Below are 13,983 nucleotides of genomic sequence, written 5' to 3'. Positions count from 1 at the left end.
ATTCATGATTCTGTTTGAAAAGCTTGGTGTCGAGAAGCAACCTTGAGATTAAGCTAATCAACTTTAATAGTTAAAAACCACTGAAGTAGAACACCTAAACAGCAAAATAGGATTCCTAACTGCAAATATATGTAGCTCTTTGAAAGACAAGAGGAAGCATCACTGAAATAAAGGCAACTACTATAAACACACACAGGAGTTGATTAATAAATTCCCTATCTATTATCAGAGCTAAACAACATAGTTCATTTTGGTTTTCCTCCTTTGGATATGAACACATTACCTTAGAAATCTTCAAAGAACAAAATTACACCTTTTGAAAGATAAGCACAGCTTGTAATCTCTGTCCTGTCATGTCTCTCCCCCTCTTCTCACTCATTTCTTAATGGCTTAAGAAACATTTAAGAGCAATTAAGACAAATTTCAATTCCCTCGGTGTTTAGATGGGAACAGAACATTCATTCTCTACTGTATCAGTGCACAAGAAATACTCTGTAACATCTCTTCATTCCATCTCTCAGTGCAAACAGGAAAGCATATGTGAAAACACTAGTATCTGGAATTTCTTGTTGCTGATAACAAAGCACGATGAAAGATCAGGCTGAGTAACTTAGATGTTAGGTACAAAATACTGCCATTGCATGCAGCCTACAATATGTAATACATCAATCGAGCTTAACTTAGTTTTGGTTCTTTGCATCTCTTTTGTACCTTTCTCTAATTGTTCGCTTATTTCTGTTTATAAATGTTTTTTAAAAAGTGGGTCACTCAGATGCACTATGAAGTAAGTGTAAGGGATAAACCACCATTATGGAACTGGTAAGTAACTATATAAACAGGGACTGTTCTCTATATTTACAATTTACCTCAAAAAAATAAGAGGGTTTGTAACACAAGATCCAGATGTGTGGAAAGGGCAGAAGAAAAAAAATTCAACAATTTTAAATTTTTTAAATAAATTACTGAAAAATTTTATCTATTTTTTTCAAAATCTAATCAAGGACTGAAACATTTCATTTCTGCTTCTTCAAACGACAATTTCATTAAAAATAGGGAGATCACGTTTAAGAAACAGGATAGGAAAATAGTAAGAACAGTTTCAGGAAACAAGCTGCAAGGCATTCTTTTAGTAATTACCTCCAGCATTAAGCCAAAGCCTACTTGCCTTCTCTTTGTTGCATCTTACCTGCAAGTTGACTAAGTTTCCAAATTTACTGAAGTGCTCATTAAGTTTGCTGATATTGTTAAGTTCTGGGGGAACTTTCCTCAATTCAAGTTTTGTATTTTCATTTCCAAATTGCATTTTCTTCTGGAAACCTGGACTGTTTGTTCTGTTAAAATTTTGCCTGCAACAAATGAAAAACAAGCCAGAAATCCATAGCAAGCTAGCAAACAAAGTTAAATTTTATTCTCACAGACAGGATTGTGTGTGTCACACAAAGATTGGCAGACTTAAAAAAAAAAAAAAAGGCACACAATTTTAGAAAAGTGTTGAAGAGGAGTGCGATACACAGGCACCCTACCTACAGTTTCATCCACCCATACTCTCACCGTACCTCAGAGCATAAATCTCTAAGATAATTGACAATAATCTGCTTGTGTAAAGCAACTTCTCAACTTAATCTCCCCACCAACATCTGAAGTACCTACTATTTCAAAGCCTTCCTCAGTCCCAGCAGTCTCTTAAAATCCCTTCCAACTTTTTGTCACCCCAGGTATATCTGGACACTAAGCAACGCACTCCACATTTTATGCCAGTAACATACCTGCCAACTGGATCAAAACTGGCAACGATAAAATTAAAAACTCATCCTGTCAACCCTAGTAAGTATCACGCTGCAGGTCACTGTTTCTTAGTTCATTTCAGCTCTCCATGACTGGATCACAGTATCACCCAAAGCAACTCTAGCTATCTCTACTAGAGCCTTTGACTCACCTCTGTATTATGTCTTATTTTACTACAGTCAGCTTAGTCATACTTTAACTTGCTTGCAATTTATATACTTCTCAGATCAGAGGAAAAGAGCTCAACTGAACTGCAACTATTAAGCCAACCTTGTGTTAATGATCACTCACTTGTCAAACCAAGTCTTCTTTGTAGGAACTCCACTATCCCCTGCACCAATTGTTCTTTTCCTGGATTCAGCATCTACCACTATTCTCATACTGCTTTTATTAGGAGGTTTTTCTGTAAACAGATGAAAAAATTCTATGTTAATTTTTGCATTTTCTGTGCATTTGACTGCAAAACAGTATTCTGCTCACAATGAATTTGCACTGAAAAATGTAACTTTATTTTGAAATGACCACGATCCTTGTTCAATCAAACTGGATCAAATTTTGAATGCAGACTTCTCTGCTTAATCTTAACTATCAACAAATGCTATAATCAATAAAAATAGCTAATAGCTTTCATTTTGTCACAGTAACATCATACAAAAGGAAAACAAAAGAAGTGTTAACAGAAGGCTTCTACCTCAAAGTGACTACACTCATTCCGTCCCGTAGAATATTCTGAAGTTCACAGTTTTTGCTAACACCTCCATTCTACCCTTAAATGGCACACACAAAAATGCTAATGATAGAAAAGGTATGGTGCTCCAGAGCACTGACACCTAGGACCAAGACAGAGGGGAGAAAGGGAAGGCACTGTCTCTTGTTGAAGAACAGAACCATGCTGGGAGACTCCTCATGGAAAACACGTCAACAAAAACATAAGATTAAATGCAACTACATACCAATTCAAATAAACCAACATTCAAAAAAAAAAAAAAACAACTATTTTTATTTCTCTTCTCATTTTGTATGCTGCTACTTCTCAGGGCTATGGGAACTACGAGGTTAAGATTCCTTCTGTGTAACAGTCTGATACAAGATAAAAATGACTGCCTCCTCTCCATAGCAAAAAAAAAAAGCCCTCTAAGGTTGCTAGAAAAACATTAACATTTTCTATATGGGAGATGCATAAAGTGATCAGTTACTGCGGCAAAGTGCATAATCTGTAGGATTTTCTAGTAAAAAAATTCATTTTACCTGCAAAAATACACAAACAGATCAAGAATGAACATAATTCCCTGCTCAATAAAACTTCTTTTCATGCCAAAAGATTTTCAAAAATGCAACAATCTGCAGTATTACATTCTCTGAGAAGTTCCTCAGTTTACATTGATGTAAGAAATGAAGCTAAACAAAGTAAATATAGCTTGGAGAGCATACCTCTGGGTGGCAAATCCATATCACCTGATGTGAGTCCTATCAAATTTGGTCTTTGGGCATGTACTCTGTGTCTATACATAGGTCTTGAAGTGTTTGTTATACTTGGAGCTTCTGGATTGTAGCCATCTGTGTCATACGTTTCTAGTAAAAAATAAATTGTCTAATTAAAATAAATTGCAGTTAAAAACCAAGGTTGCAAATATTATATTTCATCTAATTAAAAAAAAACAGTTACAATGGAACAGTCTGTTGTATAACAACTATAAAAATACCGTGCCATGTTTTTGATTACAAATATGACAATGCAAATATTATTCCAGTCAAGATTTACTTTTTACATGCAAATTTTACTTCTGCCTTAGAATTAAGTTGTAAAAAAAACAAGAATTATTGTCACAGTCTAAGTGATACGCATTTATTCTCCCAAACTACTAAATTATAATCTCTATAAAGTACAGTATAGTATGAATCAATGTTATTCTATTTAGCAAACCTTGTGGGCAAAGCCTCAGTACTACACCTGCTGTAAAAAGAGAGGGTGGAGCAGGAGGCGGCTGGTGATGAATACCCGTTGTAACAACAGTAGGAACTGAGCTAGTTGCTGAATTTGGGGGAGCATCCATGCCAGCAGGCTGCAATGGAGGAAGAGGAGGGGGTGGTCCTGTCAAAAACAAAGAACAACAATGCATTCATATATTATCCACTAAACAAACATTTGCCCTCTGGCAAATGACTCAAAACTTAGATTACAGAGACAAATGTTTGAGACAAAAATGTTTAACATTTTTCCAAATAATGTGCATCAATAAGCCAAAATTTCACCACTAACCCAGTACTTATCTTCACCTTTTAAAAGGTGCTGTAACAAAAATATTCTATGATGACAGTAATGAACACAATCCATTTGTTTTTTAATACAAACACCCAGAGAAAAAACACATTACTCAAGTGGAAAACCAAAGGGTTCTTTCCTAAAATTGGGCTTTCTTATTTATTTAAGCAAAAGATAATGTGACACTTCCAAAGCTGAACAGTCAAACCCGGCCTTCGAATTAGTCACTGGTAAAAATACATTCCGCAAAATCACATATCTGGACTTCCCAGACACATCTGGAAATACTACCTGAAGCAGAACTGATCACCCCAGCAAGACAGGTACTATCAATGCTAAGTGAAATAAATAAATTCAGTTCTTACTTAAAGATACTGCTAACTGGAAATGAAAAGCTTAAGAAACTTTCAAGCAATATTAAACAACAATTACTCTTGAGTAATTTTACCAAGTGAGGCATTTAATTTAAAAAAAAAAAAAAAGGAATAGTCACATTAAACTAACACACCAGGCAATTTTTAAACCACATCAGGCATCTGATTAATAAATTGCTATTTTAAAAACGGGAGTGAGGACACAAGTCTTCATCAAGTCATTTTTAATGCTTGCATCTTTCCAATGAAAGAGTAAGCAAACTGGCAATTTTTCTTTGTTGTTTTACAAGTTTAGGTTTCAAAATTAATCACAAATGACATTTCCAGGTGTAAATTTGATGTGGTCATGAATTCTTATTAATTTTAGTATTATAAATGAAATGCCAAGTATCTGTCGCTTTAGGGTTTTCCCTTCTTCTCTAGCATCTAGCAGTAGTCATTTTCATGATGCTTCTCCTTGTAAATCCAAGGAGTTGGGTTTTGCCATACCATGCCATGATTTTCCTTAAACACAATTAAAATATTATTTCATATTCAAGATTCACATTTTATATGCAAATTTTACAATCGACACTGCAACAATTACCATTAAAAGAAGATTATTTAGTAAGCTATGCCACCCTAACTTTGAAAACATAGTACAATATATATTTTTTAAATATAGTTAGCTTTCTTAAGCTTTTTGTGCCGTATACAAGTAACACTGATTTCTTTCTATCCAGAAACATTTTTTAATCTTTTCTTAGCTACCTGTTACAGGTGGAAGGCTAGGTGGCAAGGGGCCTGGTGGTGGTACTGGAGGTCTAAGGTTAACAGGAGGAGGACTCAGAATTGGTGGAGGGGGAGGAAGTCCAGGAGGAGGTGGTCCTTCGACAACAGGGGGTTGTGCTGGAAAAGGCAGAATGCCAGGAAGATTCACATCTTCTACCACTACTGGATCGCTTCCATGATCAAAAGGGCACATGTCTCCTCTCATACAGAAACCCTTTTCTGCAACATCAAAAACATAAAGAATCATTGTTAGTACTCGAGGGCTGTATGTATTAACTCTTCTTCAGGAAAAGTTACAGAACACAGAAACTGAAAAGTTACAGAAAAATAAAAATTCCTCAGAAGGTCAACTAGAAAATGTTAAAGTGCTGATAGGAAGAACAGTATGCTGGAACTAGCTACCCACTAAAGAGAGAAATGAGCTTATATATTCAAAATACACAGTCATAAGAAAAGCAACTGCAAGAGACATCTAGAGAGATTTTAGTGATAGTCAGAAATGTATCAATTAAAAAAAAAGTAAAGATGTGAGAATAGCTATGTCATAGTATTCCAACACAGTACCAGTTGCTTCATAACCAGAAACTAGAAATAACTGCTATGTGAGATGAACTTTCAAAGATGCAAAGTTCCAGCATTCCACCTGGAGATTTTACTTCAAAAGTGTACTTACTTGCCCACACATCCTCTTCCTTTCTAAAAATTCTATAGAACTAGGAAACTATGACACAACATTCTACAGCTCAACTTGCAGTGGAAGAGAATTTCCAAACAACTATACTTTCGCAATTGTACTTGACAGTCCTGTTACTTATACCTGCAAAGCTATTCTTTATTAGTATAATTCTGCCAACACCTGAGACTTTAGTCTCCCATCCTCTTTTTAAAAAAAACATGTTATTATTCTACAGGGAGTCCTGAATATAAACTGTCCTAGATCTTAGGTTCATTGTAGTATACAGTAGAAGAAAGCCTCAGGAAAAAAAAAAAAAAAGAAAAAACTTTAGGGGGAAATTAAATTCTGTTGATTTAACAAGTTGACTGGCTAGACTTAGTTATATTATGGCAAACAGCAACAGCCTCTTCCACTGATTTCAGCATAAGACATGCAAAATGACAGCATATAAATAAGCACAAAATCCACTCAATTTTAAGAAATACCTATTCTGTAAAAATGGGCAAGTCTGAGAAGGTGCAGCTCTAGACCCTTCTGGTTAAGAAATAATCTCTCTTAAATAGGATGGAATAAAAGCAAAAATGGTGAAGTCAACAAGGTCATAATTATGGTCAAAACAATGAAATACGTCTTCTTCAAGCCAAGTAGTAAGACAAGAAAATTGGGTAGAAGTCCACTAGTATTTCTGTAAAACAAATATACTACTTAAATATATATAAACCTAATAGCTAAAAAAAACCTATACAGACACTAATAAAGATGTCTAAAACGCAAGTGGATCAAAAAATGAGATAAATCTGCATTCAGTAATTGTGTTACAGATAAAAAATACAGTATTAGGGAAGAACAGGGAAAGAAAGACTGACCTTAATCTTTCCAGATCGATGTCTATCACTTCTGCAGGAAGCAATTAAAAAAACACAGACTTACCATCATAATCTCTACAGCGTTTCTTTGGCAGCGGAGGTCTTCCATAGGAGTTGTGGTCCAGCTGCTCTTCATGGAACTCTGACCAGCTTTCAGTAGTGTTATTTCCATGATGAGCAGGAGCAATAACAGTAATAGTGCTGCTCAGTGTAGGGACAGGATAGTGGCCAGACGAAATATTTGTCACAGAAGAAACTGGAGTATAGTTGTTCTCTAATGGATCTGTTCTATCCATATCATATTTTGGCTTTCCCAAATCCCTTTCTGGAAAAAAAAAATTTAAAAATTAAAAAAAACGTGTAAGTACCTGTGTAAGTAACTACTGGAGTATTTTAGCAACAGCTAAACCCGTAATACAACAGAAAACCTTCAAGCGGAGTAGATCTGTATTATATACATATATTCTAAGAACTTCATATGTCAAGTTACCCTAAATAAAGGAAAACAACATCCAAGAAAAAAAATAACCATCAAATGAAAACACTAGCAACACTATCAAGATAATAGTTATGTAACTTTAACATTTCAAGACACTGTTATTGTTGTATTTTCATGCTGTTAATCTTCATTTCGTCTGCATCCAACTGCATAGATTTGATCAAACATAAAGCTTTGCCATCACTGGAGAAATAACACTCGACAAGTGAGGAATGCTCCTAGCCATATACAGCAGCAGCATGATTTTTTATTCTGAATACATACAAACTGTTCTCTTAATTTGCTAACATCACCACCAATTAAACAGTAAGCATCCACATTAAGACAGAAGAGTTCTGTCATGAGATAAATTGGTAGACTCAAACAACATCACATTAACGATACATTAATAAGTATGTCTTAAAAATGGCAGACAAGTATGGGTAAAACAGGCTTTTCCCTATGTCCTTAGTATCTTACAGTAGAAACTTTTTCTATCTGTAAAATACTACCATTGTAGTAGCTGTAAAATATTCCTTAAATTAAGATTTAATCACTTTGCAGTCTTTTAGTTAAACTGCTGCATGCTATTGAATTTAATCACTCCTAAGTGGTTTGGAAAAATATCTGCTTGCTTTTCAGGACCTTTGCATTCCCACTTGTAAGGCCAAGTTAGCAAGGCCCATTCTTCACAAACAGAAATAATAAAAAGGAGATCTAAACTAGATTATTTTTACCTCTGTATTCAAGTCAGGATAACAAGATTATAAAATGACTATCAGTGCTCTTTTTCAATTTATCAGTAACAACTGCAGAGGGAAAAGCATTCTTTTTAGGTGAAACAAAACAGCTTTGTTTTTGAAGAAGCTTAATCTGAAAAGCAAAACTACTGTATTGAAGCCCTAAGTCCTGCAGCAGTGTGTGCTAATGCACATACTTACTACAGTAATTTCAGCTCCTTCCCAAAGGAGGGGCCAACACAAAAAGAACAGAGCTCTACTGTTCTGTTTGACAAACAATTTACTGCCAAACAGGTAATTTCTGCCAATCCTACCTTTGTAGATGGGTATTAATTTCTGTATATTCCCAAACGAGATTCTGAGTTTCTTAAAACTTAATGAAATGCAATTAACTCAGATTTTTCTGCCTCTCTTACAACTTTGTTTAGAAGCAGCCAACACAGTCAAAGGTATTAGAGAAGAATGGTGGGAAAGAGGGGAAAACAAGAACTGAAAAAATAATCACATAAGCCTCATTTCCACAGAAAACCAAACTAAAATTGAACAAAGAAACTATAACAGTAATGGAAATTTTGGTACACCTTGAAGAGAGTATTAAGTCTAACGTCTACATTTTGTAAGCAACATTCACCGTATTTTAGAGACCAACTGTTGGTACCTCTGCTTCGTGTTCTGCTCCTGCTTCTGCTCCGGTCTCGATCCCTGTCCCGCAATCTCTCTTTACTCCAACTTCTGCTTCGACTCCTGCTGTAGCTCCGACTTCTCCCTCTTCTTCTGTTGTATCGATCCCTATAGGAGTCTCTTCTGGGAGGATTTCGGTCATAATCTCTCTTCCGAGAACGTTCATCTTTCTTCCTTTCATCGCGGCTTCTAAACATGCAATTTTGCTGGTTGTTACTTACAAGAATTAAAAATCTCAAAAAATGGCAATGGTAAATAAGTTAAAAGATACAAAATGAATTTAACTATGGTCCTTCGTTTCTTCTCAACACACTATGAAAATACTTTTATTTAGTTTATGAATTTTATCATCCAGAAATCTTTTAAATTGTAAAGTATTGTTTCTGCCCCAGAACGCACCTTCTGCCAGTTGGAAATAACAAAAAGGTAAGGGTTATTGATTGAACAAACGTCTTCTAAATTCAAATTACCTCTATTCTATCTCAGTAGTGAACAATAAGTGTTGTAATATAAATTAACATTAAAAAATAAACATAAAAGTCAAATGTAATAGTTATACACAACTTAGAGACAGTTTACACACTTATAACATATACTCACATTTTAACTACATTTGTGTAAAAGCAACAAAGGTCTTACTTTTAGACTTAATAGGTGACTATAAGGAAAAGAAATATTTAATTGAGTAGCACTATAAACATACAAAAATCCAAATCTATCTAATTATTGATACAATACAAGAGATCAAGCAAATTTTATTACCTGGTATCTCTGTAGCGAGAACTTGACTGAGGAGGGCTGTGATTTAGCCTTCTAGAAAACTTTTTCTCTCGTTCTTCCTCTTTAACTATCTGAATTTTAAATATATATATCAAAACATGAGTACACTGTACTGAAGACTTCTGCACATCCAAATAAACAAAAATCTCAAATGCTAAACAAAATCAGCAGTAAAAACTGAACCAAAACAAGATTTTTACTTCTAATGCAATGAGGGAATCTTTGAAACACATTAAACATCTAATTTCTGAGAACATTCAGGGAAGTGGTTGGGAGAAAATAAAGTAGCGAAAGAAACCCTTACTATGCTGCACTGAAAATGCATCAGCTTTTGATACAATTGGACGTATCCATATTGAGGTGAAGCAACAGATCTGGAGGGATATGAATGTTCAACGACTGGCACAACAAGGTCTTTTCCTCTTCGACAGGTTAGCAGGCTCAGATCATGCTTAAATACTCATACAAACACATCTAAGCTGCTGTTGCGAAGGGCCAAACATACACTTTTCCAGCTTGTAGAACCAACTAGAATCACCAGTACCAGGGTAAGGATTGAGCAGCTCAAAGAATGACAACTGCCATTAGGAAGGGAAAATTTGAAGGGCAACATAATTAGAGCAGCCTCCAGAGCAAAGAACTAAGGCAGGTTGTATCATACTTCCCACGATACTCAAGAACTTTATTTGCATTTGCCTAGTATAACCATTGTGGTTTACCTATCAAATTATGTTACAAAAAATTGTGCAGCAGTACTCAACATACAAGGGAAAAACTTTCTGACATTTTAAAGCTGTCATTCAAGATTTGGGACTACTATTAATAAATAAATATGATGAAATTGAACGACGTAAGTAAACTGCGGGAATGAGGGAATAAGACATACATCTAAAATAAACTCAGTGCTTACCTCTTCTTTTTTTGTCTCTTTTTCCTGGTGCTGAAAAAACTCTACTTTCAGGCTTCCTGACGATGGTTGCTCTGGTGGAGGTAGATAGCTTTTTGTATTCACAGCATCAAACAATTTTTCCACAAATATCTGAGTTTCTAAAAGTAAAGGAAGTATAAAAATAAGTATCCAACATTCAAAACTTCAGTTAATATTTGTTTTTAGAAAAAAAAAAACACCAGAAAGTTAAAACAATGAATAGTACTTTAGTATTTTTTTAATACTCTTATGTTTTGTATTTCAGAAGGAGCTTTACAGAGTCAAGAAATGTCAGTAATAACAGTGTTTCATAAAGGCTTTAAATCCCTGAGTTTTTAATGTCTTTTAATCAACTATCTGGAATAATACTTTCGGAATACATACAAAACTTCACTGCTTTTAATTCAGGTAACAATTCTAACCAATTTTCTTTCAGGAATACCAGTAGACAGAAAACATACTTAATAAAGCTTACATATTGTGCTATACACCTGTTTAAAATATATATATCTATTTATGCAAATTGAATTACATAATTCCAAGTAATAAAGCTTATAAAGAGATAAACACAGGATTGTACATTAAAAAATTGTTTGAATTTAACAGGGCAAACTTTCACTCAGGCTTAACAGCTAAATACCATACCTTTCTGAAGAAATACATCCAACTGATCAACACACAATGCCTTCAGTTCCTTCTCACTTTTATCCTTCTTTACCAAAGCCAGAACATATTTAGCTAGGGCAGATGGATCTGCATCGCATCTGCAAATAGAGAACAAATAAAACACAGAATCCATTAAATTACAGAAGTGAATGTCTATAACTGGTATGACCGATACCATATACAGGACCCAAACCTTTCCTAGCAAAGTAATTGAAAAACACCCACGGGTATTTTCTAAGACTCAGTCCAGATATGAAAAATCACAAAGTATCACATTTTTCTCCAGAGAGATGATTCTCAACAAGTGAAATTTCCAAAGAGTATTCCACAGAGTACTTTAGAACAAACTAGCAAGAACAATTTAGAGTGAAACAGCTTCAACTGCTTAACAGTCTTAAAAACACAAAAACTACAACAAATACTTCCACAATTTCTCAATGATGAAATCAGTGAAACATCTGTAACACTGAGTGACTGACAGAAAAAGAAGTCAGTCTATAGAATTATAAATGAATGAAGTGATACAGCAGAAGTGAGTGATACTATAAAAAATAGAAAAAAAACAGGGAAAATTTAACACTTGCATGCTGGTGATGTGATACAGACAGCTAGCTTGTTTGGGTGATCAGCAAAATTAATAATGGTGTTTTAAAAAACTAGAAGAGGAAATAAAATTGCACTGATGTGTCCTAACTGTACATTCTCCCTATCAAAAATAACTGCAAAACAAGTAAAATTAAAGTATGGTCAGGGAGTTGCTCTGAATATGAGTATCATACGAATACTGACTGCTACAGTGAATTATGTCCACAATGACTGAACAGAACAGCAACTCCAAGTCTCTTCCATGTTAAAACAAATGAAATTTCAACACTGAAGCTTAATGAAAAGTCTGAATGTTGATAATTTAACTGACACATATATTAGATGCTACAAACAAATCCTTCACAACTTCATGCTACTTAATTCATTTTCCCAAAGAAGCTATCTCTTGCACTTCACCCAACATCCTCCGCACAAATATATCCGCTAAGCAAAGGAAGCAGATCTGTCAGCACATATCCAACCTTAGGAGATCCTCTGGATACCCTGGGCCCAGCATGGAGTACTCTGAAGTTAAAGGTCAAAGCCTCAAACATAACTTAGCATCCTCCAGAAAGCAGGCAGTAACAGAATTTCATGCTGTAAAAGCAACCTGAGCTGCTAGGGGACATAGCACAATTTTCTGTATTAGTCTGCATTACTCATAGACACAGGAGATGGGAGTTCACAATCCGCCTAAACTCCAGAAGAACAGCACACACTAAACCAACAAAATGCAGCTGCATACTGTTAATCAAAGAAAAAGCTGCACACTGACTCAAAAACTCTTCCAGAATCTTTGCCTTCCAACTATCACATCTGGTTTGCCCCTGCTCAGATTTTATAATTCTTTACCCAGCAAAAAAAAGCTGTCCAGGCACAAAGTCATCTTGAAAACAGGCACAGAGCCTTGTAGGCTGAGAATGACAGAACTGCATGCCTCCCGCTGATCCGCTGCTAGCGCCGAGCGCATCGTTTCACCTGCAGGCCTATGTCAAGCAGATCCATCAGGCATGTAGGCCGCAGCGAGGGGTGTCATCCCACACAGCCCCCACAAGGCCTAAATTCTAGCACTTCTCCACTTACGAATGGTTGAATTTGCAAAATTAATATTCAACTGTTCCTTAATCCGACTTTAATGTCACCACAGAAGCTATGCATTCTTCTCCCAGTTTAAAGCTGAATCATGCCTCAGAAAATTACTGTGCCATTTTCATACTGCATATCAACAGTCACGAAAGGAAAACAATTTTGGGAGGAAGGGACAATTTTCACATGACAATCCATAAATTTCTTCTCCTCCTTTCTATACTTCACAAAAATCAGATAAAACACTACAATCTTTTTTTATTATTATTATTTTCAACTTCCCCAGATCTTTTTTTTACAGTGATACAAAGTCAGATATCAGTTAAAAATCTGCTACAACTCATTTAGATGACACACGAATGCACCCAAAACTATTTAGTGGAAAAAAAAAAAACAGTCTAGAAAGTAAAAACCCACCGATGTCTAATGTTAGCTACTGCAGTTTATTTTATTTAATTCTCCGGCTACTACAGTAGCAACTCTAAGATATTAAATATTAAATTTACTTTAATTTTTTTTTCCTCCCATAAGCAGAGCAGAAAATATAAAACCTTGTCTGGAAAGCCATCTAGATTCCAAAAAGTTTAAAACATGGCACACAGCAGTTTAAAAGTAACAATTAGTGCTTTTCTCCCCTATCCTCCAAGGCTATTATCTACCCAACAACGATCTCAGAATTTCATTCCATCCACTCAACTCCAAGAAAACATCTTCAATAAAAACGTACATAAATGTGCTTTTCATTTCCAAAAGACAGAATCACATTCTCCTGTGGCACTGTCTTTGCATTTATCATTCCGTATGTGATATTACCACACACCAAAGATGCAAAACAAATTTACTGAACTCTATTATCACTATACAATATGTAACTGCAGAAATTCCCCTATACACAGCAGAAAGAACTTACACGCTTTCACGTTAAAACTACTTATTTTGGCTACTCGACGAATTTTATTTTTTCAAGAAATACTAACACAGATGAATTATTTCAAATTGATGCCCATTAAGTGATAATGACTATAATGTATTGTGCAGTTGAGATGGCAAAAACGTTTTTGTCAACTAACAGAATGAGATTTTGTGATTTTTTTCCACTTTTAATATAAAACTGCAAATGATCTTTATGCTGAGAAGCTGACTTCTTTCTTGATGTATGGACTTGAAACAGAAGCCACTTCTTCTGACTGTTCAAAGCTTAAAAAAAAATAAAAATGATTGGTTTTCTCCACATTGTCGTGAAGACCATGCTTGTTTCTGTACTAGCATTTAGATATATTTAATGAGTTTATAGTATGATCTTT

At 35.0% G+C, this 13,983-nt stretch overlaps 1 protein-coding gene across 4 annotated transcripts in view; it reads right to left on the bottom strand.

Moving 5' to 3' along the window:
- The window catches only part of RBM26 (RNA binding motif protein 26), a 68,493-nt gene that overhangs the window by 43,300 nt on the left and 11,210 nt on the right, over window positions 1-13,983 (bottom strand). For 3 of the 4 annotated variants that reach the window (XM_048047467.2, XM_066987181.1, XM_048047469.2), the window contains exons 2-11: window positions 10,988-11,106; window positions 10,325-10,461; window positions 9,397-9,485; window positions 8,612-8,823; window positions 6,800-7,060; window positions 5,173-5,412; window positions 3,710-3,877; window positions 3,217-3,357; window positions 2,077-2,188; window positions 1,187-1,346 (exon numbers count right to left, since the gene is read on the bottom strand). In XM_048047467.2, coding sequence (XP_047903424.1) covers window positions 1,187-1,346; window positions 2,077-2,188; window positions 3,217-3,357; window positions 3,710-3,877; window positions 5,173-5,412; window positions 6,800-7,060; window positions 8,612-8,823; window positions 9,397-9,485; window positions 10,325-10,461; window positions 10,988-11,106 — 1,639 coding nt within the window. The remainder of the gene's footprint in view (window positions 1-1,186; window positions 1,347-2,076; window positions 2,189-3,216; window positions 3,358-3,709; window positions 3,878-5,172; window positions 5,413-6,799; window positions 7,061-8,611; window positions 8,824-9,396; window positions 9,486-10,324; window positions 10,462-10,987; window positions 11,107-13,983) is intronic. The other variant, XM_048047468.2, reaches the window with a different exon arrangement.

Source organism: Anser cygnoides, chromosome 1 (genome assembly GCF_040182565.1).
Source record: "Anser cygnoides isolate HZ-2024a breed goose chromosome 1, Taihu_goose_T2T_genome, whole genome shotgun sequence".
Lineage (NCBI taxonomy): Eukaryota > Metazoa > Chordata > Aves > Anseriformes > Anatidae > Anser > Anser cygnoides.
The sequence above is the reverse complement of the archived record's forward strand: the minus strand, read 5'-3'. Positions and strand labels throughout refer to the sequence as shown.